Source organism: Thermobia domestica, chromosome 9, assembly GCF_964235325.1.
Source record: "Thermobia domestica chromosome 9, izTheDome1.hap1.1, whole genome shotgun sequence".
Lineage (NCBI taxonomy): Eukaryota > Metazoa > Arthropoda > Insecta > Zygentoma > Lepismatidae > Thermobia > Thermobia domestica.
This window is the reverse complement of record NC_137462.1, coordinates 269,577,745-269,600,713: the sequence shown is the minus strand read 5'-3', so window position 1 is coordinate 269,600,713 and position 22,969 is coordinate 269,577,745. Positions and strand designations below refer to the sequence as shown.

At 37.7% G+C, this 22,969-nt stretch overlaps 1 protein-coding gene across 3 annotated transcripts in view; it reads left to right on the top strand.

Moving 5' to 3' along the window:
- Positions 1 to 22,969, top strand: part of LOC145660696 (DNA damage-regulated autophagy modulator protein 1-like) — a 208,221-nt gene that overhangs the window by 77,239 nt on the left and 108,013 nt on the right. For all 3 annotated transcript variants that reach the window (XM_081726046.1, XM_081726045.1, XM_081726047.1), the window contains exon 2: positions 1,181 to 1,315. In XM_081726046.1, the coding sequence (XP_081582172.1) occupies positions 1,194 to 1,315 (122 nt within the window). In that variant the 5' untranslated portion in view covers positions 1,181 to 1,193. The remainder of the gene's footprint in view (positions 1 to 1,180; positions 1,316 to 22,969) is intronic.

The window sequence follows — 22,969 nt, the reverse complement described above, 5'->3', positions numbered from 1 at the left end:
ATAGTTTTGAAGCTATGGGCCTTTAAAGTTCATTTTTTCATGTTTTCGGCAGCCCATAACTCCAAAAGGAAGCATTTGTGCACCCAGGTTGGTATATAGCCTTTGTCTTATCTAAGTGTCAGGAATAACCTCCCAAACGTTGTCGCTGTTGTTTTGAAACACTCCGTATATGCCTTTGTACTCAAAGGGCGGAAAATGCGTTTTGTTATTACGTAGTATCATCTAGAAACGAGACAAAATAAAAGTGAATCATTTTCAATCAAGGTGAGGTGAGTTTTAGTTTAGCGTCCCGTTCAGCAGCGAGGCTATATGAGACGTGGACCTACTGATTAACGTGGAATCCGAACCACATGAGCTCCCGCCGGGAATTGAATCCGGGTCTCCCACGCCAAAGGCGCGTACGCTAACCGCTTAGCCACGAGGGACTTTCAATCAAACATATACGTTTTAAGGGATGATATTGATTGATTATATTTATATGTGTGGCAATACGTATGTGTCAAAGAGTATAAATGAAATAATAACTTTTTCAAAGGAAAGCATTTAGATTGTTTTTTTTTTTTTAATTCGATTTTGAAGTTTAGTAAAGGTCTTATTCATTGCACTATAACTCTACCACTCTCTGTGAAATATTTTGTATTTTTACAAACAACTTTTCTTTTGTACAAATAATAAAATAAATCACGTTATTGTGTTTCGAGAAATTCTATTAAAAATATATTTAAAACTTTTCTTACACACACACACTACTGTACTAAAATTATTTATGAAATGAGGAAATTATTTCCCTGGCAACGAAGAAATTCTTCTTTGACGAGGTGAGGAAATTATTTGACGAGAGGGGGAAATCCTCTCGCCTTTCCCATTGATTCGATTCCTACGTGAGGAAGGCGGCATTTTGGTAGATACATACGATTTACAGATGTGATACAGAACTTGTTGCGAAAACTCAAAAGAAACTTAGCTGAAAAAGTTGGGGAAAAGTTACGAAGAATGTGGAATGAAAATAGAAGTTACAAAAACAAAAGCAATATGATATTTGGTTGAAATGATATGGATTGTATAAAATATAAAAAATAGGAAGGTAAAAAGTTGTTTTTATTATGGACTGAGCACATTATAGATGCTAACTTTGTAAACTGTTTCCTGGAAAACTAATTCAAACATATTTATTTTGCAGTGTCATTTGCTTGATGGCGTGTCGTGCAGAATGTGTTCCTGTCTGTTTAGTTATTCTTATGGCAACCGCTATGACTCTCAGCTTCATTATGGCTGTGCTAAATGGTCACGTAACACCTTATTTACCTTTTATAAGGTAAGATATCCTACTCTACAATGAAGATATGGAGATGCATATTTTTTATTTGTTCAAAAAGCTATCAAGAATTGATGCAGGAAGTGTTTGGTTTCTTTCAAATTGTGTAAATTTCGAAATTATGTGTTTTATCATGATTTTTTTTTATTTATTTCGTAAAAACAGTGAAGAAACATATTCGTCACATCATAAACGAAATTGTTTTAATATCTTGGAATCATTTAAGTTAGGATTTCCAAATATACCTTCTAAGAATGTTTGAAATGTAAAGCGCACAAAATCATTAATATAAGAAATGAATGGTTCTCAAGCGTAAAATCAGCTTAGCAAATCTTTCTTTAAAACATGGATTTAAAAAGTTGCAGTTACTAAGTATCATAAATAGTAGAGCTTTGAAGCAACAGCATTTATAAATAGTAAATGGAAATCATGGGAATTGGAAACCCAATGCTTTCATATGTTTGAAAATATTAAGTTTATCTAAGAAGAAACATAAAACTCTTTATCTGGATTCATTGTACGAATATTGTGTTGCGTCACAACTTTGTTATACATGATCATTAACAGGTTTAACTTTGCGAAAAGTCACAACTCGAATAGGCTTAGAAAATTTATTTTTTAGATTTACTAAACCCGTTTTACAGTTTAGAATCATTCCTTGAAAGTACACAGTACGGCATTTAGGAAGACATTTTTGCAGTAAAGTTGGTTTTGCCATGTAAGTTTTTCAGGATAGTGAATCTTACATATGATCTTGTGTACACACGCAAAAATTTCCAGTTCGACCAGTTGCCAGTAAGTCACCTGATGTGTCCAAGCATAGATTGGTATTGTGATACCGTTTCAACAATAGAACATTGAGTTAATATCAAGTTCTGTGGTCGCTTAGGAAGAATTCTAACGGAAACACTTGAGATGTTTAAAACGATTTACGAGGACAATTGCTTTTCTCTTTGCCGTATTTTTGATAGCGAGTGGCCTGATCTAACCAGATCTAACTGAAATGATTGGTAAGGAGAGTCTCGCGAAATAATAACAGAGGATTTAAAGAAGGAAGACTGTGGGTCTTCACTTTCCACAGACTTCCTACCAACGTGCACCTAAGTTATTCAAAAACGGGACAACGGGTAAAGCAATTGTCCTCCTAAACCATTTTCAATAGACACCTCAAATGAAGTTCTCCATAAGCGCGCACAGAACTTGATATTCAGTGTTCGTTTCATTGTTGAAATAGTTATGAAGTATCAAAACAGCAATGTATACTTACAGTCAGAGGCGTCGTTAAGGGGGGGTAAAGGGGGGAGCCTCCCCCCCCCAAAGTTACCAATCGCTTGACAAGTTGGCAAATTAAAATACATAGTTGGCAATTTGAAGAATGCCGTTTTGTTCAATTGACTTATTCGGTTTAACATTTTCTTAGGTAGCCAGTTGCTGTAAAACATTATCAGTTCTTTTATAGACTTGGCATAAATTTTGTGTAGTTACCTATCTTGAAATAAATTGATTTATTCGTTTATAGCTTCTTTACTTGTTGCAAATGATTACACTTCACTTTTCTTCATTTGATATTCGTGAACATTTTGAAGAATCTTTAATGAAAATCGGAAATTGTACCACTGACAAAAGCAGAATAGAGTTGGCATGCAAAGACAGACAAAAGAGGCGTTTCGGTGGCAAGTAGAGAATTGACGCAAAAGCATTTGATACAAGAGCGTATACAAGGCAACAGGTAGTGACTGGAAGAATTGATATTAATAAAACAAGAACTAGGCAGTGAGTGGTTAGTACTAAGCCTACCATTCGTCCCGTATAAAACGGGACAGTCCCGAATTTGGGCCCGAGAATACCGCTTCCCAATAAATTTATTCGGGACAGACAAATGTCCCATATTTTAATTCAATCCCATTTCTCCTATCAATATAAGCTTATTCGAAAAGTAATGAAGTGGCTGGGATAATGTGAATGAACGATAAAGTGTAGCATGTAACAGTTTTGATCAAGTTATCACAATACCCTGTCCGACTTGATAGCGAGAGAAATTCGCAACAATGCTTTTTCCATTGTACCTGGTGGAAACTCGGACACTCTCCAACATAAAAAAAAAGGTAAGATGGCTTTGAGTGTTTCTACATGTACAAGCACAGGAAAGATGAGTGACTTTTTCTTCAGAGAAACATTAAATAAAGTAACAAGAATTATAATATCTTTGAGATGCTATGGGCACAGAATTGTGCTTGGTCCAGGTCTTAGAAATATGTAAATCTGGTCCTGACAATTATACACGCCACAAGGAGAAAAATCAACTTTTCATCAGATTAAACTGACAAACGTAATTTTGGCAAATACTACCATGTAAATAAATATTGCTAAACGCGCGAAGAATATTGAATGTAGATTGTATCACTGATTTGAATCGTTTGCATATTGTTTTTCTGTAAAGCATTTTTATAAGACATTATCTTAAGTTTTTAAGGCATTTTTTTATAGTAGTTGGATTGTAAACATCTTCAGTCCGTAAAGTTAATTGCAGGGAACGACGAGAGAAAAGTGGCTGCAGCTTAGGGAATTTCCGCCTATTATATTGTTGAAAAAAATAAATGTCGGCTAGGCTAAAGGAGATGGTGATGATGAGAAATTAATGAAATGAAGAAAGTGGGAGGAAACGGGAGAACCCCGAGACGCACACGGTGTTTTTCCACTACAAAGCTCACTGGAAGTGAGCTGGGATCGAACCAAGGACCCCATGCACCAGAAATGAACGCTATACCACTGAGCCACCGCGGCCTATTATACTGTTATTCATAACCAGAGGTACAGTTTATTGGATTTTGTTGGAAAGTTTTTGGGGGGAAGGGGATCTAAGATGTCCCGTATTCCCATGAAGAAAACATGGCAGGTTTATTAGTATAAACCTTTTACTATGTATAGTATGTGAATTTGACAAATTTAAGAGTTTCTTTCTAATTGTAAAGTGTCAATATTTTGTATTGTGTAACCGTGTATGCTTTGTGTGTGAATAAACCTTTCGCTTTGAAACAAAAGGTGATCATATTAATATAGAGGACAAGAATAGCTTATTTCAGTTCTGTTTTGCAGTAAGACTTTCTATTTACAGGGCTTTTCGAGTAGGGAGAACTGAACAAAAGTGTGTTTTGGAAATGCTATCATCAGTGCCTTGTATAACGGGGGGCGATAGCTCCGGGCTCCGAAGAAAGGGGGCGCAAATTGGGGAGGAAAATGAAAAAAGAGAATGAAAGAAAAAGAGAGACAGGAAAAAATATTTGGATTACAACTAGTATGTACTTAAATCCTCTTTCTGCTTTAGGAAATGGTCCTATAATGTTACTCATGTTAGGAAAATATATGTGCACATATATAAAATGGAAGGAAAAAAGTAATAAAAGGTGTTCAAAATCAAGGAAAAGCAGGGTTTATTTTTGAAAATTTTCTTACGCTTCGCGCCAACCATGGTGGCGCTTCGCGAATGATCTGTCGCCCTAACTCATATGTACGAGGACGCCGTCGTATACTCTCGCCCCGGCTGCTGATTTTCCATCCCACGGCACAGGGGGGCACAGTAGGTTTCTGGAAATGTTCGATGGACGAAAGCTACAATGGATGAGTCAAGTCGTTCTGTCTCTTCCGCTATGAACCTAAGTGCATGATTCCAAAAGTCACATTTTGGGGGGCCAAACAATACGTCTGCTGGGTGAAAGCATAGACCGGTGTGTGTTTCACTTTATTTTCATATAAATGTGTTGCCTTTCCTACTTTATTTTTAATCACGTAGTTGGTTCTTTCGGAAAGTAAAACAAAAATTGCAATTCTTCCTTTCTTTATAGTATTTATAAGTCAAAGCATTACGTAATCATTGTATGTTACTTATGTAGCTCATGGGGGAGCAAGCGAGGCACGTGCCCCGGGCTTGTGGTTGGAGGGGCGCCTAAAAGGGAGGTTATATATTAGAATTTTTCTTGCCGGTATTTAATAATTTTCATCAGAGTGCGAAATTATGAAATCGAAGTGGGAGGAGACTGGAGGACAGAAGAGAAAAAAACTCTCCGCATTTCTGGTGAGGACTGACTGGTGCAGACTATCAAAACTATCCATAAGTTGTCAAATTAACAGTTGTGCATCGTGGGAGATGATAGTGATTCTGAGTTGAGGTGTGAAATTTTACTCGGAATAGGGGGCTGTTCGTATTCGTATCTCAGATAGGGCACGGAATGGGGCGAATATGAAAATAAGGTTGCTGTGAAGTTTTCCGCAGGGTTGGTAAAAGTGAGACTAAGATTTTCGAAACACTTTATATATATATATATATATATATATATATATATATATATATATATATATATATATATATCAAAACTTGGCATTTTTAAAATCAAGACTTGGCAATTCAAGTTTCATCCCCCCCCCCCCCCCAATCTTGTAATGCTCGCTACGCCGCTGCTTACAGTTGCACCCACGCTACACTAGCGGTCGGCCAAGCTGGAAAGTTTGCATTAGATCCCAAGATCACACACGTGAAATTCACCACAATGAAAAACTTCCGTGTCAAAGCTAGCCTTGCACGAACATTGCAACGATCAAGGTCTTTAAATTCTGCGAGAGGAGCAAGCAGACTTAACCTTCCCTCCAATAGTCCGTACTGCAGAAAGCAGATTGCAACGCAATAGAAATTAGTGACTCTATAATTAATTACTTTCTCGTTTTTGAGCAATCTAACGGATTTTACAACTATAGGATGGCAAAATTATGTTAATTAAGGTATACATGAGAGTGATAGAAAGCAATGTTCTTTACTTCGTTATTAGTATTGTTAATAATAATTTTACTTAAAAACCTTTGATCATTGCGCAACGTTGTAACAATAACATTAGCCGCCACTGCAAGACACTCAGTCTCATGATTTTTCTAACACACCTCGTACATGTCTCTCACAATCAGTAACCGCACTGAAACTCTTATAGTGCATGCTCTTGTTTAAATGCCAATTTTATTATATTGAAATAGGGAGGAAAAATATTTAGTGTGATTCGGAAATAACATTATAAAACCACATATCGTCACATGAGAACCAGAGGCGAGAGGACAAAGATATTATTTTCTTAGGAAGATGTGTTTTTAAAATAAGATGGTAATTGAGCTACATTACAACAGATGATCGATAAAGAGAACAGATGGTGTTACGTTCCATTTACTCCAAGTGAGGCTTTCAAAATTATGTCCAAACATGAAAAAAAATGAAAACCGCATTTGTGGAGTTAAGTTCCTCTGGTTATCATGCGACGATACACACCATTATGTTCGATGAAGTGCCATCCTCCCAGCAACACCATACCTTCGTCGCTATAAAACTTCTTGGTTCTGGTTTAAAAAAAGAAAGAAAGAAAAAGAAAGAAAAAGAAAAAGAAAGAGAAAAGGAAAGAAAGTAAAGGAAAGAAAAAAGAAAAAGAAAAGTGACTATTCAGGGCCTATTTTGAAACTAACTAAGCTCCAATCAAAGAGCTCTGCAGAGACCGAAACAAAACAGTTGGATGTCATGAGATCCAGACTATACGGTGGATGCTTTAAAATCTCCCTGTCAAATTTTCTCAATTTCTGATGGGATGTTAAAGATATATGCGCTCTGGCGTTGCCAGCATGATATATGACTCTCTTGTCCATTTCCAACCGTTTCTCTTGAATTGTTAGGCGCGCTCGCACCAATTGTCGACAGTAAAGATCTCTTGATGCACGATGGCCTTTCAATTCCGCCAAATGTATATTATAACCTTCCTGGGCATCAATGTAGTCTTTGACACAGACAGGTGGAACTTCTCCTCGTTTCGACCATGATTTTTTTTTCTCACACATTGTTCTCGTAGTTTACCCATTTTTCATTACTCGTGGTCAACTGCTTCAGAAATGATTCGAATTCGTTACGTTTTAGTAGATAGAAATTCGACTGAGTAAATAGTTTTGAGTTAGATCATGTGGCTCCCAAACGTTGAGCTTTTTCTTAAAGCCAGCTTTTCTCCAAATGATTTAACACTTTATGATTTTGAATAATTAGGTCATTGGCGATATTATGACTACCTGCCGTTCTTTCTCGACTTCTGCCAGAATGTCATGCTCTTTTGCTGTGATAGATCACCCAATGCGAGAAGCATCTTACAATTCGAAAATTTCCAAGACAAAAGCGACTCAACCATCTTTTGGCTCTTGCTTTTAATAACGCATCTTGCCTATAAACAGCACAAATTTCATCTCGGGCATGCCAAGTGTGCCGGTGCTGTGCCATCAGATGTAGCTCAGAATACTTATTAAATGAACGCAACAAAATGGCGATGAAACTGATGCACAACACGGTACTTAATTGTAAAATTATGATTGAATTTAAATGAAATTCAAATGTTTTAATTTTGAAAATGACTAGTTGTGGGAAATAGGTGAGAGACAGAGAAAGGATATAATTAAGAAATAAAGGAAGAGCACTAGCCTGATATTCCGTTATGACTGGTGTCGTCCTAGTGATCTGAATGATGAAAAGTTTGCCCTGGAGGAACCTGAATGCACTGGAGTCAGCCAATAACTGGAACTCAATCCTGCTGGACTGCTAGGGGCGTCGAATTCTCTCTGCGATGATGTGCCTTTTAAGATGATATTCTTCTACACCTTCATGCCACTACTCTGATGTCAAACTCAAAATGTGTCTGCGGCGATGAACCGGCAGAATGGTATTCTCGGGTTCTTCCCAGTTGCGGACGTCTCAATTGCGGACGCTGCTCTTATCTGTCAAAATCTTTCCCAGTTGCGGACGCACAGGTGTTGCTTGGAATTTCCATGACTCGATTATGAAGCAACCAGAATTGTTAAACCCTATCTCAAACTAGTTGATAGGAAAACAAGAAAACTCCCCTACTCTCCTCCTCTTTCTCGCCGCAAGAGGGGAAGCAGGTATACCACCTCTGACAGGGAAGGAAACGTTTGAGATAGGGATGGCCAATTCCGGAATTTTTACTTTCCGGAATCCGGAAAGTAAAATCGGAAAATTCCGGATTTCGGAAAAATTCCGGAATTCGGAAAAATTCCGGATTTCGGAAAAAATCCGGATTTCGGAAAAATTCCGGAATTCGGAAAAAATCCGTATTTCGGAAAAATTCCGGAATTCGGAAAAATTCCGGAATTCGGAGAAATTCCGGAATTCGGAAAAATTCCGGAATTCGGAAAAATTCCGGAATTCAGAAAAAATCCGGAATTCGGAAAAATTCCGGAATTCGGAAAAAAATCCGGATTTCGGAAAAATTCCGGAATTCGGAAAAAATCCGTATTTCGGAAAAATTCCGGAATTCGGAAAAATTCCGGAATTCGGAGAAATTCCGGAATTCGGAAAAAATCCGTATTTCGGAAAAATTCCGGAATTCGGAAAAATTCCGGATTTCGGAAAAAATCCGGAATTCGGAAAAATTCCGGATTTCGGAAAAAATCCGGATTTCGGAAAAATTCCGGAATTCGGAAAAATTATTTTTTCTTTTTGTAATCCTAAGAATTTTGTTCAAATGCAAACGAACAAATTTCCTTTTTGTAATCCTAAGAATGTATGATGCAAGTTAAGCTGAAACTTATATCTTAAAGTATACACTACTCAATCTTCCCATGGTTAATGAGATGTAGTCCAAAAGTACGATGTACTCCTAATATTTAATTTTTGTTTTACTGTGATATTGTCCAGAGGTAAGACATATATTACACTGAGCTAAACAACTTGACATAATGAAGATGTTATCATACGTAGTTTTCCAGAAAATCGTGAGAAACGATTTTTTATGAAGTTAAAATATGCGTCGCTTGTTGCCAGTGTAATGCAATTGATAACTTTTATGCTGGAATAGTCTTCTTCTTCTTCTTCTTCTTATTATTATTATTATTATTATTATTATTATTATTATTATTATTATTATTATTATTAATCGTTTATGTACTGTAAAAGAAAAATATGAACCGTTAAGTAGTATATTTTATCTTGTTTTTTGATATCTTCTAACAGTAATAACAAATTGCTTGTAAATACGCAATGATTATCAAGGACAATGGCATATTAATGTAAGGACTACTCTGCAGACTAGCAATAAACAATAAACAATAACATAAACAATAGTCCCAAAAAAAAAGTAACTAACTTGGGCACGTCAGAATATTCGCGAGAATAATGGGACGCATTGAGACTAGCAAAAAACGTGGTGTTATTATTACTCAAAGGGCCGTACGATGGAGGCTTTAACGTTAATGTTAATGGCACCAATGAGCACTTACTTGCTCTAATGGTTAACCTCACTTTTGAGATGATTCTTAGAAGTGGGCGTGTTGGCATGCAGTTGGAGTACTAACGATTTGCGTCACTATCGAACACTAACGTAGCACTAGCGACGTTTAAAGTCGAAATTGGAGTCTGACATAAGTGGCTTGTCAACTTCACGGACATTATATTTTCCTTGAATGCGAGAATTTTGCGCCCTACCACAAAAATAGGAAAAAATGCACTCGCAATATATTTGCACTGGAATGTTTGCGCCCTACCCCAAAAAGAGGGGAAAATGCGCCGGCTATATATTTGCACTGGGATGTTAGCGCCCTACAATTCAACTTATTATTGTATTGTGTAAAGTAACTTCCACTCGCACTTGAACTAGGCTTGCCTCTCATCGTCTCAGTGAGTTACTCCATCCGTTATAATATTCCGAACAAATGAAAAAAAAATACAATTTTAGTTCACTAAAGGGCAATCCATACAAATACAATTTTTCATTATACTACAAAATTTACAATAAACGTATAAATGACTGATATATAATTATTTATTAATATAATCAAAGAGTATAATTTAATCTACAAAAGGCTGTTTGGCTCTACCCAGATATCTCTGTTCACAATCCTTGAGAGTTGTTTGGCTTTTCAGGACACAAAATATAGAAAAGAAAATGTAAAGTGAATGTAAAATCAGTTCAGTAATATTATCAAGAAAACTATGTACAGTGTGTTTACTTGCTGGAATTACACTTCAAACACACAATTGCGTTCAGTCGTTCTTTCAGGAAAAATGTTCCGGGGGGCACATTTAGTATTCCGGAGGGGGGTCACTGCTGGTACTATTCTATTTATTATTATATTATAGACGTATTATTTTGGTCTCCTCCGAGGGGGCACTCTGAGAGCTCTGGGGAGGCCAGTGTTCCCCCAAAATCATCTCTGGAAGAAGCAGTGATTGCGTTGATCCGTTGTGTTCTTTTGGCTTATATTGAAGTTTATTCTCCCCTTATATAGCCACAATGAAAATAAATCACAAATGGCATGGTTGTGGGGGGAGGATTGTTTATGCTGTAATGTCAGCCCCTCCGAGGAAATGCGTAAGCTCCAATAGGTTCTTTTATTTCGCAGGTCTCAAACTTCCCGGTGGAGGTACATCGCAGGCGCAATTTTCCCTGTTCTTGAGGTAGGGCGCAAATTTCCCAGACGCAAAATTCTCGACACCGTTCGAATGACCTCGGAAGACTATATCTTTTTCAATACTTTTTTATAATTTTTTACTCGAGATTTCTTCATAGCTTCTTATTAAAATACTTACTAATATATCCTCATTTTATTGTCCTAACCAATCAATATGGGTATGTTGTCAGTAAAATATTTAGATTGATCGAGCCTCTGGTGTGTAACCACAGTATCATGCCCCCATTAGAAATCTTGGCTAAACGAATCAATATATGTTGCCAATAAAATAGTTTAGAATGATTGAGCCCCTGGTAAATAACCATAGTATTTCGTGACAGACCCCCCCCCCTTCCTATTACCATATTCTAGCTACGTGCCTGACTCAGCTAAATCTCTACATTCTTTACCAAGCACACATTTTCTAAAGCGGAAAATGCTCTCTAAATACCTAAGCTCATTATTTTCAGCAGATGCACAAACTGGGTAACATGCTATCTACATGAATGTTATATATGTCGATTACTGGAAACCGCTTCTCGCTATCTATTACCATATTTACTATATAATGATTAACGTTAAAACCGGAAATGGTTGATTTGTACCGCTTCCGGTTTGAATATTACATTCATCAGGGAACTCGATTCTTAACTATTGACTCTGTACATCATGGCCAAAATTGATTGGTAATCCATCAGATAGTTCTTGAGACTGTTTGTTTCACTGACGGACAGAATGAATATATGGCTATAGAGTTTTGATAAACTAAATTCGTTAATGAGTGATGATGGAACAAATATAAGAAAGGGAACCAAGAGTACCACCGGGAAAATTTTCGAACACAAAATTAGCCATCGAAAACCCACATGTCCTGGGTTAGAATACCATAGATGAAAACTCTACCACTGAGTCATCAATCACCCGCTTATTAGTTTTGTTAACTATTATATTAATATAAATTAATGAATGCCTGCTTATGTTAATTATTGAACAATTACATTGTATACTTCGTAAAGTCAATTTGTATTTACTGTACATACAGTGAGCGCAGAAAGTGTTCGTACACCTATGCTATTGAAACGAGAATGCCTGCGAAAAAGAAACAGAAAATTTAAGAAGTGTAATAACACACACAATATGAATAATGAAAACTAAGCTTTATGAATATATCAATAAAGAACCACAAAGACAAGTTTAATGGTCAGAAAGTAAATAAATTCCGTAGAAAATATATAGAGTAGACGCAAAAAGTGATCGTACACCTGACGTACGAATACGAAACAAAGATACCACAACTGGGGTTCACTAGTATTCACCTGAGTATACACCTCTGTATAGCATGACGAGTAACAGAATGAGTTTAGTTGTGAATAGGAGTGAAAAAACTGCACGGTGGGCTGTCGAAATGGGAAGCAACCGAACAGAAACAAATGAGGAGACAAGAAAAGTAATTATTAAAGTGCATAAGAAGGGTAAGTCTTTGAGAAAGATAGCAAACCTCAGGGGCAGATCCAGAGGGGGGCGATCGGGGCCATCGCCCCCCCCCCCACATGAGGAAACTTTCTTATTTTATATATAAATAAACCCATCCATAACAAGTTTGGAGCTCTTAAAAGTAGCAGTATTACTGCCGACCGCCCCTTCCCCAGAAGTCCGTCCTGGATCCGCCCCTGTATAGAGTAGCCACAATCGAGTATTTTCCGCTGTATGTTTGGAGTCGTTGTCTTGCTGAACAATAAATTGTTTTCAAGAACCATCTTCTGCCCACTAGTATGGAGATATTCCTTTAATATGTTAATATACACTTTGTAGATCATCACTCCATCGATAAGGTGGAGACGACCCACTCCTGAGGCACTCATACAACCCCAGACGAGCACGGACCCTCCTCCGTGTCTTACTTTAGAGACGAGATTTTGAGGATTCATCTCTGTATTCACCTTGCGCCATACCATACGCCTCCCATTGGACTCGATAAAATTAAATTTATTTTCGTCCGAAAATATGACCCTATTCCAGAAAGAAGCCTGATCCCTTATCTTTATACTCTTTTTCAAACTTTAGTCTCTTTATACGATTTGTCTTGTTCACCCAGAACATTTTCCTGGCTATCCGACCATGATACCCTGCAAATATTCCGCACTGTACTGGCTGATACTTTAACACCGCGTGTTTCCAGATCCGTTGCCAATTGCACAGCACTACTTTTTGGAACCTTTTTTCTTTCCCTAATAATGTAACGTTTAACTTGTTCACTCAACACTCTTGGTCTTCGAGTTCTTTTTTTATTATTTTTTTTATGGTTTCGCACAGTGATAGAAACATTATACATCGCAATTATTGTTTGTACTGTTGAACAAGGCCTGTCTGCAAGGTTTGCCAGGGGCGGATCCAGGACGGACTTCTGGGGGGGCGGTCGGCGGTAATACTGCTACTTTTAAGAGCTCCAAACTTGTTATGGATGGGTTTATTTATGTATAAAATAAGAGTTTCCTCTTGTGGGGGGGGGCGATTGCCCCCTCTGGACCCGCCCCTGACTCTATAATACCTTGAAACAGCTTCGCACACCTCCCCAATCCCCAGACATGAACCCCATAGAACATCTATGATCTGTTCTGGAGACAAGAATCAGAAGGCACAGCTTGTCTACTAAAGAAGGCCTAAGAAAAGCTATTCAAGAAGAATGGGACATAATCAGTCCCGAAGCTACAGAACTACGAACTACTACAGGTGAAATCAATGCCACGAAGATTACAGACAATCATTAACGCACAGGGTAATCCCACAAAATATTAAATAACGTAATATACTTTATAAGCATTAATTCAAGCATAAGTGTACGGTGACTTTTTGCGTTTACAAAAAAGGAATTCTCTCTTTTCTTCTGAACAAAACAGTGATTGTGTTTGTTTGGCCTTTCTCTTGTATATAGAAATAAAATGTATGAATGTGTAGTCTTAATTCTGGTTATATATATATTTTTCCACCTCCCGTTCTCATGCTAGCTGTTTTCAATATAAACTATGCACGGTGTACGAACACTTTCTGCGCTCACTGTAGGTATGTTGACAATAAGCGAATGTTATTAGAATATTTGTTGAGATTTATTTTCCTTCACTGCCTTTCGCCTGATTAAAAAGTAGTTTGCAGTGCTTTGGAGCAGCTGCAGGTGGGAACGCGATAATGTTTGAGACATACCGGCGACTTTTTTGTGTGTGAAAATAAGATCTTTCTCATAAAGTAGTAAATAACTGCAGTAGCAATTGTCTACGTAAATGATAAAGACATATCCAACTACAAGAAATTAATACAGTATATATAGCCTATTCATTATTGTGTTTCTCTTTTAACAACTACTAGCTAAGGATGGCCAATTCCAGAATTTTTACTTTCCGGAATCCGGAAAGTAAAATCGGAAAAATTCCGGATCTCGGAAAAATTCCGGATTTTTTCTGAATTCCGGAATTTTTCCGAAATCCGGAATTTTTCCGAATTCCGGAATTTTTCTAAATTCCGGATTTTTTCCGAATTTCGGAATTTTTCCGAAATCCGGAATTTTTCCGAATGTCGGAATTTTTCCGAAATCCGGAATTTTTCCGAATTCCGGAATTTTTCCGAAATCCGGAATTTTTCTGAATTCCGGAATTTTTCCGAATTCCGGAATTTTTCTAAATTCCGGATTTTTTCCGAATGTTGGAATTTTTCCGAAATCCGGAATTTTTCCGAATTCCGGAATTTTTCCGAAATCCGGAATTTTTCCGAATTCCGGAATTTTTCCGAATTCCGGAATTTTTCTGAATTCCGGAATTTTTCCGAATTCCGGAATTTTTCCGAATTCCGGAAAGTAAATTTTCCGATTCCGGAAAACAAAATTTCCGGAATCCGGATTCCGGAAAATTTTGGCCATCCCTAGTTTGAGACATTCAGTATTGTTTAAAATCTAAATTTTCCACTCCACTACGCGCGCGCTTTCTGTCAATGTGAGGAAGTTCGCTGTTCCTTTCAGCTACTCTTAACCCACCCATCATTCACAACTTCAATTAATATGGTTATTTTAAGAAAAGGATATAGCATTGTTTATGTATTCTATAGGCCTAATAAATATTGATTTGACCATTTAAAAAAAAGTATAACAACAGTTATTTATAAACCAAATTTATGCTGATTCTTTTATTTGATGTTAGAAGGGGGGAGAGAGTTATGAGGAATAGTTGACATATGTTCCCACTGTAAAGAAAGAAACAAAAATAGTTGTATATTCGATTGGACATCGAATACGTGGAATATCGCTGTGAAGATTGTATGAATTTAGCGTATGTGAACTTTGTACTGTGTGAAAATACTGTAGTGCTTGTATATAGTAGGGAGTATATTAGTGGATGTATGTGTACTACATACAAAATATATGTATTTATGTGTAACGTGTTTTTAGTGTGTATGTGTATGTGAAGCAAGATTCCAGAATGTCTTCCAGTTCCGTGATAAAACATAAACGCGGAAAAGCTTTGAGAAGTGGTGAGAGGCACTGCGTGTTGAATGTGTTTAATTCTTTGAGAGAACATCATCCTCATTTAAATGTGGAACAATTGGCCGACATGACAAAAACAGACAGGGGTGGGACAAGCAACTGTGTACAGAATCCGACGGGAGGCCAAATTTAAGTTAATCTTCCATCAATACTTCCTTATCATTCATTTTCAGTAATCATAGTCTCCTTTAATCTATATGACATACGTGCGAGACGTTAACTAAATATGTCCTTTCATTTTTTTATGCATATATTGGTGTATTAACAAAAAAGAAACCTGATAAAATCATTGTGCCGACACAATAAATTGTGTGCAAGGTCCAACCCTGCCATCAGTTGTAATGCGCACTCGAGTAGCAGACATAGTCAGCTATTCCAACGCTTTTGCACACCCCCGCCGTTTAAAATAATGAGCATACTAAAATTGAGTTGACAGTTACTTGTTAACCCGTTTTGGTTACTCTATTTAATGTGTTAAGAACCAAGAAGTACGTACACTATAACATGAGAGTTTCAATTTGTTGTTTACACACCGTTTTTTAAAAATATCTACATAGCAGCGAATGGGGGCTTGTATTGCTAAAGAGAACAGCAACACAACCCCCGTCTCAAACAGTAGGCAGCTAGCAGGTAGGTGGTGGGGATAGAAGTTCCTATCAACTTGTCTGAGATAGATTTTAGTTCCAATTGCGGACGCGTGCGGGAAAAGAGGTAAGATATATTGATATCAAGCAGCAACGTTGCCACATTTTTCATTTCATTTACTACCCTGCCCTCAGCAACGAGTAGGACTTTTTGTTGCAAGAATACAATTTGCTGAAAAGAGTTTCATTCAAGGATGTAACTAGTAAGTTCTTATAGGGGCATGACTTTTTCAGGGGCCTTAGCCTTTTTACAATGTCGAAATAAAATTCTCCTCACAAATTTTTAGTGAGGAGAATTTTATTTCAAAAAATAAGATGGGAACCGCCCGCCCCCCCCCCCCCCCACACACACAAGTATTTCGTACCTTCTATGCAACTTCCCTTTACACTTAACCAGTGTCAATGTTGAAACTATTGGCACTGGCGTAGTTACAAGTTGCAGGAGAATAGCCACTGTCGAATATTATGCCTATATGAGAATGAGCTTGCAGTTCTCCTTTGTCAGGTAATGAATTATATACAATATTTACACAAAGCTACTCACGTCTCTGAACATATGCTATGCATCGCAAACACTTCTTGATGTTACCAGTATCCTGAAATTCCGCAAGAATTCTATGCATTCTTTTGTCTAATAGTATTGCCGATTTCTTTCTTCTTTTCCCGCCAATTTTTAAATCCAAACGATCGTACAGAAAGTCGCTGTGCCGAGCTTCATCCTTGAGAACTCGGACTAACTCTGAGCATTTGGGTGTGCTTTCTTTGTGATAGAACGCAGTCTGTTGTGCCAGCCTTCGAGTTCGTTGTTTGTCCTGTGACTTGTGTTATGGCAGTTCCAAATCTTTGTAGTAAAAGTCGAGTTCTCCAATCAGTGGACGACGAAATAATCATAAAATTGCTGCAATTTACTATTACATGGTGTGTTTTCTTGAATACACAGCCAACCATCAACGACTTTATCTATTGGCAAGTGTGCCAAAACAGCACACATTCTAATGCAATTTTTAGCGTCCGAGGAAAATTTCTTACAAAGATTCATTTAGAAGATCCATTTCTCAACGTAATTGCACGCAAACTCCTAGCCTAAAATCTTATGATGAATAATAAAAGGAGAGTAATAAAATGAAATTTAGTGGAAAAATGAACAACACACATTGTAATAACTTCAACTATAGGCTCAAGAAATTTTCCTCGGACGCTAAATATTCCTTGTCGATGAACGTGTGCGAAACGGTCGATCATGATTAAATATTTAATCAACTAATATTCTGCAAACTACAAGCTTTTGTTAATGACTTCTAAAACAAGGAATTAAGCAATTTCAAAACAAGTAATTAAGTAAATTATCATGCAAAACTAATAAATTTAAATAACTTCTCTTTCGACAGGAGGAATAAAAATGGAAGTGTTATTTTGGGCTAGCATCTACGAAAATTTCCCTCACTAAAAATTTGCTGGGATAAATGAAATTAATTAATGTACAAATCTGCAAAGTAATTACAGGAATTCTGATGTAATCTACATATATTTCATATGTAATTAATGGATAAACTAGTGCTTAGCAGTATCTCTAATATTACATAGCTTTGTAATTATAGATGCTCGTGTACTGACAGATTTGAATTCTTTATATCGAGACAGGGTAGTAAATGTAATGAAATTAAAAATGTGGCAACGTTGCTGCTTGTTATCGATAGATCTTACCTCTTCTCCTGCACGCGTCCGCAATTGGGACTAACAAGTCTGGTTGCATCGTAATCGAGGCATGGAAATTCCAAATAACACCTGTGCGTCCGCAACTGGGAATGATTTTAACAGATAAGAGCAGCGTCCGCAACTGGGACATCCGCAACTGACACGGATTCGGTATTCTCGGGACATGGAGTCGGTCGTCCTCCAATAGTGTGATCTGCTTGCCTTCCCTGCACCTTCCTGAACTTCGTTGCGAATACCCCTTGTCGATGTGTCCTCCGTGGTTTTGTTTGGTTGCAAAATGATGAGTTTGGCGTTCAATGAACGGGGAAGTGTCAAGCTGTGCGGAAAGGCAAGAAGGAAAGTAGTCGAGTTTATTGACAAGTATGTGATTACAGAAGCTGTCTGGAAATGTACAATCTTAATAAAAGTTTTGTTCCGATGGATTTTAAAGAGTTCATAGTTCTGTCGTTAAAATAATTGAATTTGGCGAAGTTAAGAGTTCACACAGTTATCTCACAGTCATGTCACTATAACTACACACATACTTCACACAAGTATTTATTCCTTTAACGCAATAAGACTGTAAAATGTATAACAATTTTGTGGAAAATTCACTCATCTTTACGGCGCAACATCTTACTAGGGATGGGCACGAGCGAGTTCGAGCGAGTATTCATTGAAACTCGACTCGACTCGAAACAGATATCTTTGAGCTCAACTCGAGAACTAGGCTCGAAAAATTTCCTCCAACTCGACTCGAATTTGACTCGAGTTTCGAGTCGAGTCGAGCCAAAACGAGCCAAATCGAGCCAAATGCTGTGCGTAATTTCAAGTACTTTCTTCAAGTATCCTACATAGACAATATAATTATTATCAACGATACTTACCATTATTATTATTATTATTATTATTATTATTATTATTATTATTATTATTATGATTATTATTATTATTATTATTATTATTATTATTATTATTATTATTATTATTATTATTATTATTATTAAAACAACACCACCGTGAATAAACATGAATGATAGGCGGTTTGTATCTGAATGCTAGAAACTAGTTGACTGCTGACGTCGGTATTCGTGAAGTCTAGGAGGAAAGGACATCGTTCAGGAGGTTCTGAATTTGAGTTCCGGTGGAGGATGCATTCGGGCTTAAACCAAAAATCGTTAAAAGTTAGAGAGCGCCGGCCAAACATGTTCAAACCTGCTCGGCTCGGGTTTAGGGTTCTCAACGGCTCTAGCGGCTCGGCTCACAGCTCATCACTATCGAGCCGAGCCTGTTGCTCATCTTACCGAGCCCATGGCTCACCTGAGCCGAGTCGGTGCCTCATCTCAACCGAGCCGGCTCGAACTCCTCGCTCAGTTGAAAGGAACTGAGCCAGTTACTATCACTACCTGGGTTGAGCTGCTTCGGCTCAAAAGTTAAATCGTGCAGGTCTCAGCCTTGGTGGTAAGAACTACAGTATATTACAGTACATTGGTGCTCACGACATTTGAAGCTGTCTCGTTATAAAAATCCATTGTCGTCTTCTTAATCGAGACGAGACGAGATGCGAGTAGTGTCCCATCTCGTGAGCAACACTAAAAATATTCCATATTACTGCTTATATTTCTCATAGATTTCGCTTTCCAGTCTAATCAGGCCATGATTTCAAAATGAGTTAAAACCAGCTAAACAAGTGAGCCATTTATCAAACTCGACTCGACTCGAAACTCGACCTCAGAACAGTGATTCGACTCGAGAAGATTACCTTTGACACGACTGGAAACTCGACTCGAATTCGCTTCGAGTTTCGAGTCGAATCGAGTTTTAGCTCGAGTCGTGCTCATCTCTACATCTTACATCTAATTACAAGAATTGCAATATTTTTGGACGTCCAGTAGCTTCAATTGGAAGCTATGGAATGAGGTTAGGCGTCACCCGCTTCAACTCATGTATCCTGAGATTTAGAACACTGAAGTTACCTTGTGCACAAAAGACTCACTACTATTTGGACTCTATCTAATAGTGAGATAAAAATTAAAAGTTTCACATCTGAAAGCTTACTACTAGTCGAATTATATTCAAATGTGCATCTGCATGTGCAGAACAGCTGTTCGCTATGGATAATGAAACAGTATCAGATTCAACTATTTTTTATCCCTAATTCTGTCGGAAAAGTGAGAAATACGCATAACAATGTAAAGGGAAATGGGACTCAACTCTTCTCTTAGGGATGCAATGACTTAATGATAACGCACTCATCTCTGGTACATGGGATCCCTGATTCGGTTCCAGCTCTTGTTAAATGGTCTTTGTGGTGAGCAAACACCGTGTATGTTGGTTTTCTCGGGATTCTTTCGTTTCCTTCCACTTCCTTCAATCTATCATTTCATACATTACCTTCACTACCGTTTCTTTATTAAAATTTATTAAGACCCTGGTATGGAGCTTAACGCTTTACGGATCACAGACATTGACATTGAGAAAAGCTGAAATATCCAAGCTGGAAACATTTGAAATGTGGTTTGGCACAGAGCGCAGTGCATATTGTGGACCGAAAGGAAAAGGAATGAAGACGTACTAAAGGAAGCTAATGGAGGACGACAGGTCATGAAGATAATAGGAAAAAGAAGAAAAAAAACATGCTTGGCTATCTTAATCGGCGCTCCGATTGCATCACCGTGCTGATAGAGGGAAAGACAGAAGGAAACCAGGAAGAGGAAGACTAAGGATATAATATCTAGAAGCAGTTATGAAGAAGAGACCTTATAAGAATATAAAACATCTCTCCTAAGAGAGAGAAAACTTTTAAAATTTCCATGTTACCCAACAACCTATGGTTGAGATGACAAATAAGAAGACCATTATCTTTAGTCTCAGTGTAAAATGATCGAACTTAAAGTAAACAGGGGGGGATCCAGAGGGTCAAAAAGTTGAAAAAGGGAAATTTTTACCCAAAAATCCCGTTTTTCCTCATTTTCCCGCCTTAGATACATGATGGAGACAAGTGAATGGTACCGCCTGAAAGGCAGTTCTATTCTGAAGAGGATGATGTGTGACACATGGCCCTAGGGTAATTAGGGAAGTGTCAAGGAATTTTTACCAAAATATACTTCTGTATAGGGAAATTTTGGACATTTTCGGTATTATTTTTTGCGGGCTTATTTTTGCACCTAGAAGATTGAAATTGTGCACAAACATTCAGTTCACCGAGTAGTATCTACCAGATTTTTTCAGATTTCTGCGTTAAAACAGGGGGTCCAGAGGAGCTAAAAGTTGAAAAAGGTTAATTTTTACCAAAAAATCCCTTTCACGGGATTTTTCCGCCTTAGATACATGATGAGGACAAGTGAATGGTACTGCCTGAAAGGCAGTTCTATTCTGAAGAGAATGATGGGCGAAACATGACACTAGAGTAAGTAGGGATGTCTCAGGGAATGTTTAAATATTTCCCTCTGTATATGGGAATATGGGACATTGTCAGTATATTTTTTTGGGCGGGCTTACTTTTGCACCTGGAAAATTGGAATTGTGCATAAACATTCAGCCCACCGAGTAGTATTTACCAGATTTTTTCAGATCTCTGCGTTAAAACAGGGGGATCCAGGGGGGCTAAAAGTTGAAAAAAGCATATTTAGACCCAAAAAATCCCGTTTTTCCTCATTTTCCCGCCTTAGATACATGATGGAGACACGTGAGTCATACCGCCTGAAAGGCAGTTCTAAGCTGAAGAGGATGATGGGCGAAACATGACAATAGGGTAATTAGGGATGTCTCAGGAAATTTTTTACCTGAGATCATGGTGTTTTACGGTAATTTGGGGCATGGTGGGAATTCCTGATAAAATTTTTCCCGTCGTTGGTATTCAAGATAGAAACTTGAAATTTGGCACACACATTCAGTATACCAAGTACTATTTATCAGATTTTTTTGTAGTCTACGTTCAGACAGAGCCGCTCCAGAGGGGCCCAAAGTGCGAGAAAAAAATTTTCCCTCCGAAATTTTCCCTTTGACATCATTTTTCCCGCTCCTGGTACATGGTATGAGCATGCAAGTCGTATCATTTGAAAGCCAGCTCCATTCTGAAGAGAATGAGGTATGAACCATGATCCTAGGATAAATAGTGACGATGCAGTAGCTGCTTGACTGAAAGTCTAAAAAATAGCCCAAAAAACCAGGTGCCGGAAAGGGCTATATCCATTCCTTGATCGAATTATAATCAAACTCTCTGCCCAGACTTTTGGAACTCTCGAAAAACATGTCTTCGGCTAGTTTTTCATATCTAAACTGCGTAACTATTTGAGAAGAGGCTGGGCTGAGGGCCGGATTTAGGGGGAGTGCACCGGTGCACGTGGACCCCCTGCTTCATTGTAAATATACACTACCTAAAATGAGAACCTAGCACTGAAAATTGCAACACTTACTGAAACTTTCTGCTGTCATGTTTCCTTTTGGGGCATAAAAGAAAGAGGGTTTTGCAAAAGCAATAGTTTAAGTCGACTTTCTGAAGGTTGAAGGAAAAGGATTCACCAAGTAAAGCAATATAAGATTTGTCAACTAGGAAAGAGAACAGAAGCCAGGAAGAGAGAACAATTTTTTTTCTGCATATCACTTGCAACCCTGTTTAAAATACATCCCCTCTCCCCATTCTATGTATCAGGTGTAAAGAATATTGTCACATGTCACTTTGAAGAGTTCTAATGAGACTGGTTGTTTTGGTAGTTATGGTGCACACCCTTCAGAAAATCCTGGATCCGACCCTGGCTGGGGTCATTTTATTTTCTTTGCTAACGAAGGCGTAACACTAGAACAGTAAGGAACGAAAGATATTTGTGAACATTTTATCAAAGAAAGGAACTGTTCGAAGTAATGTCACATTTTGTGGAACTGTTAACAAACAAACTACATTGCCGTCTCAAATAGGTTGAAAGAAAAAACATCATTGGTTGGTGTTAAAGTTTAGCGTTCTGTTTCAGCACCGGAGCAATATGAGACATGTATATACAGTTTGAGATCGAATCCGAGCTACCGCGATACGTTCAAATTGTAATAACCATGCACCGGGAATCGAACCCTGGATCTCATACACCGAAGGCGCACGATTTAGCCACTGAACTAGTGGAGAGGACTAAATAAGAGACAGTTGTATCAGTTTTGAGAGCCTTATTTTAGTTAATATGCCATGCTCCGAGTTGCTTCGTCACTTCCGGTTCTTCCGGAAATCTGACTGTTTATTTTAAGAAGACTATACACAACAAGAAAATGTTTTATAAATGTATTGAAAGGTAGATTTTTTAAACTTGTATATTTTGACATTGCGAA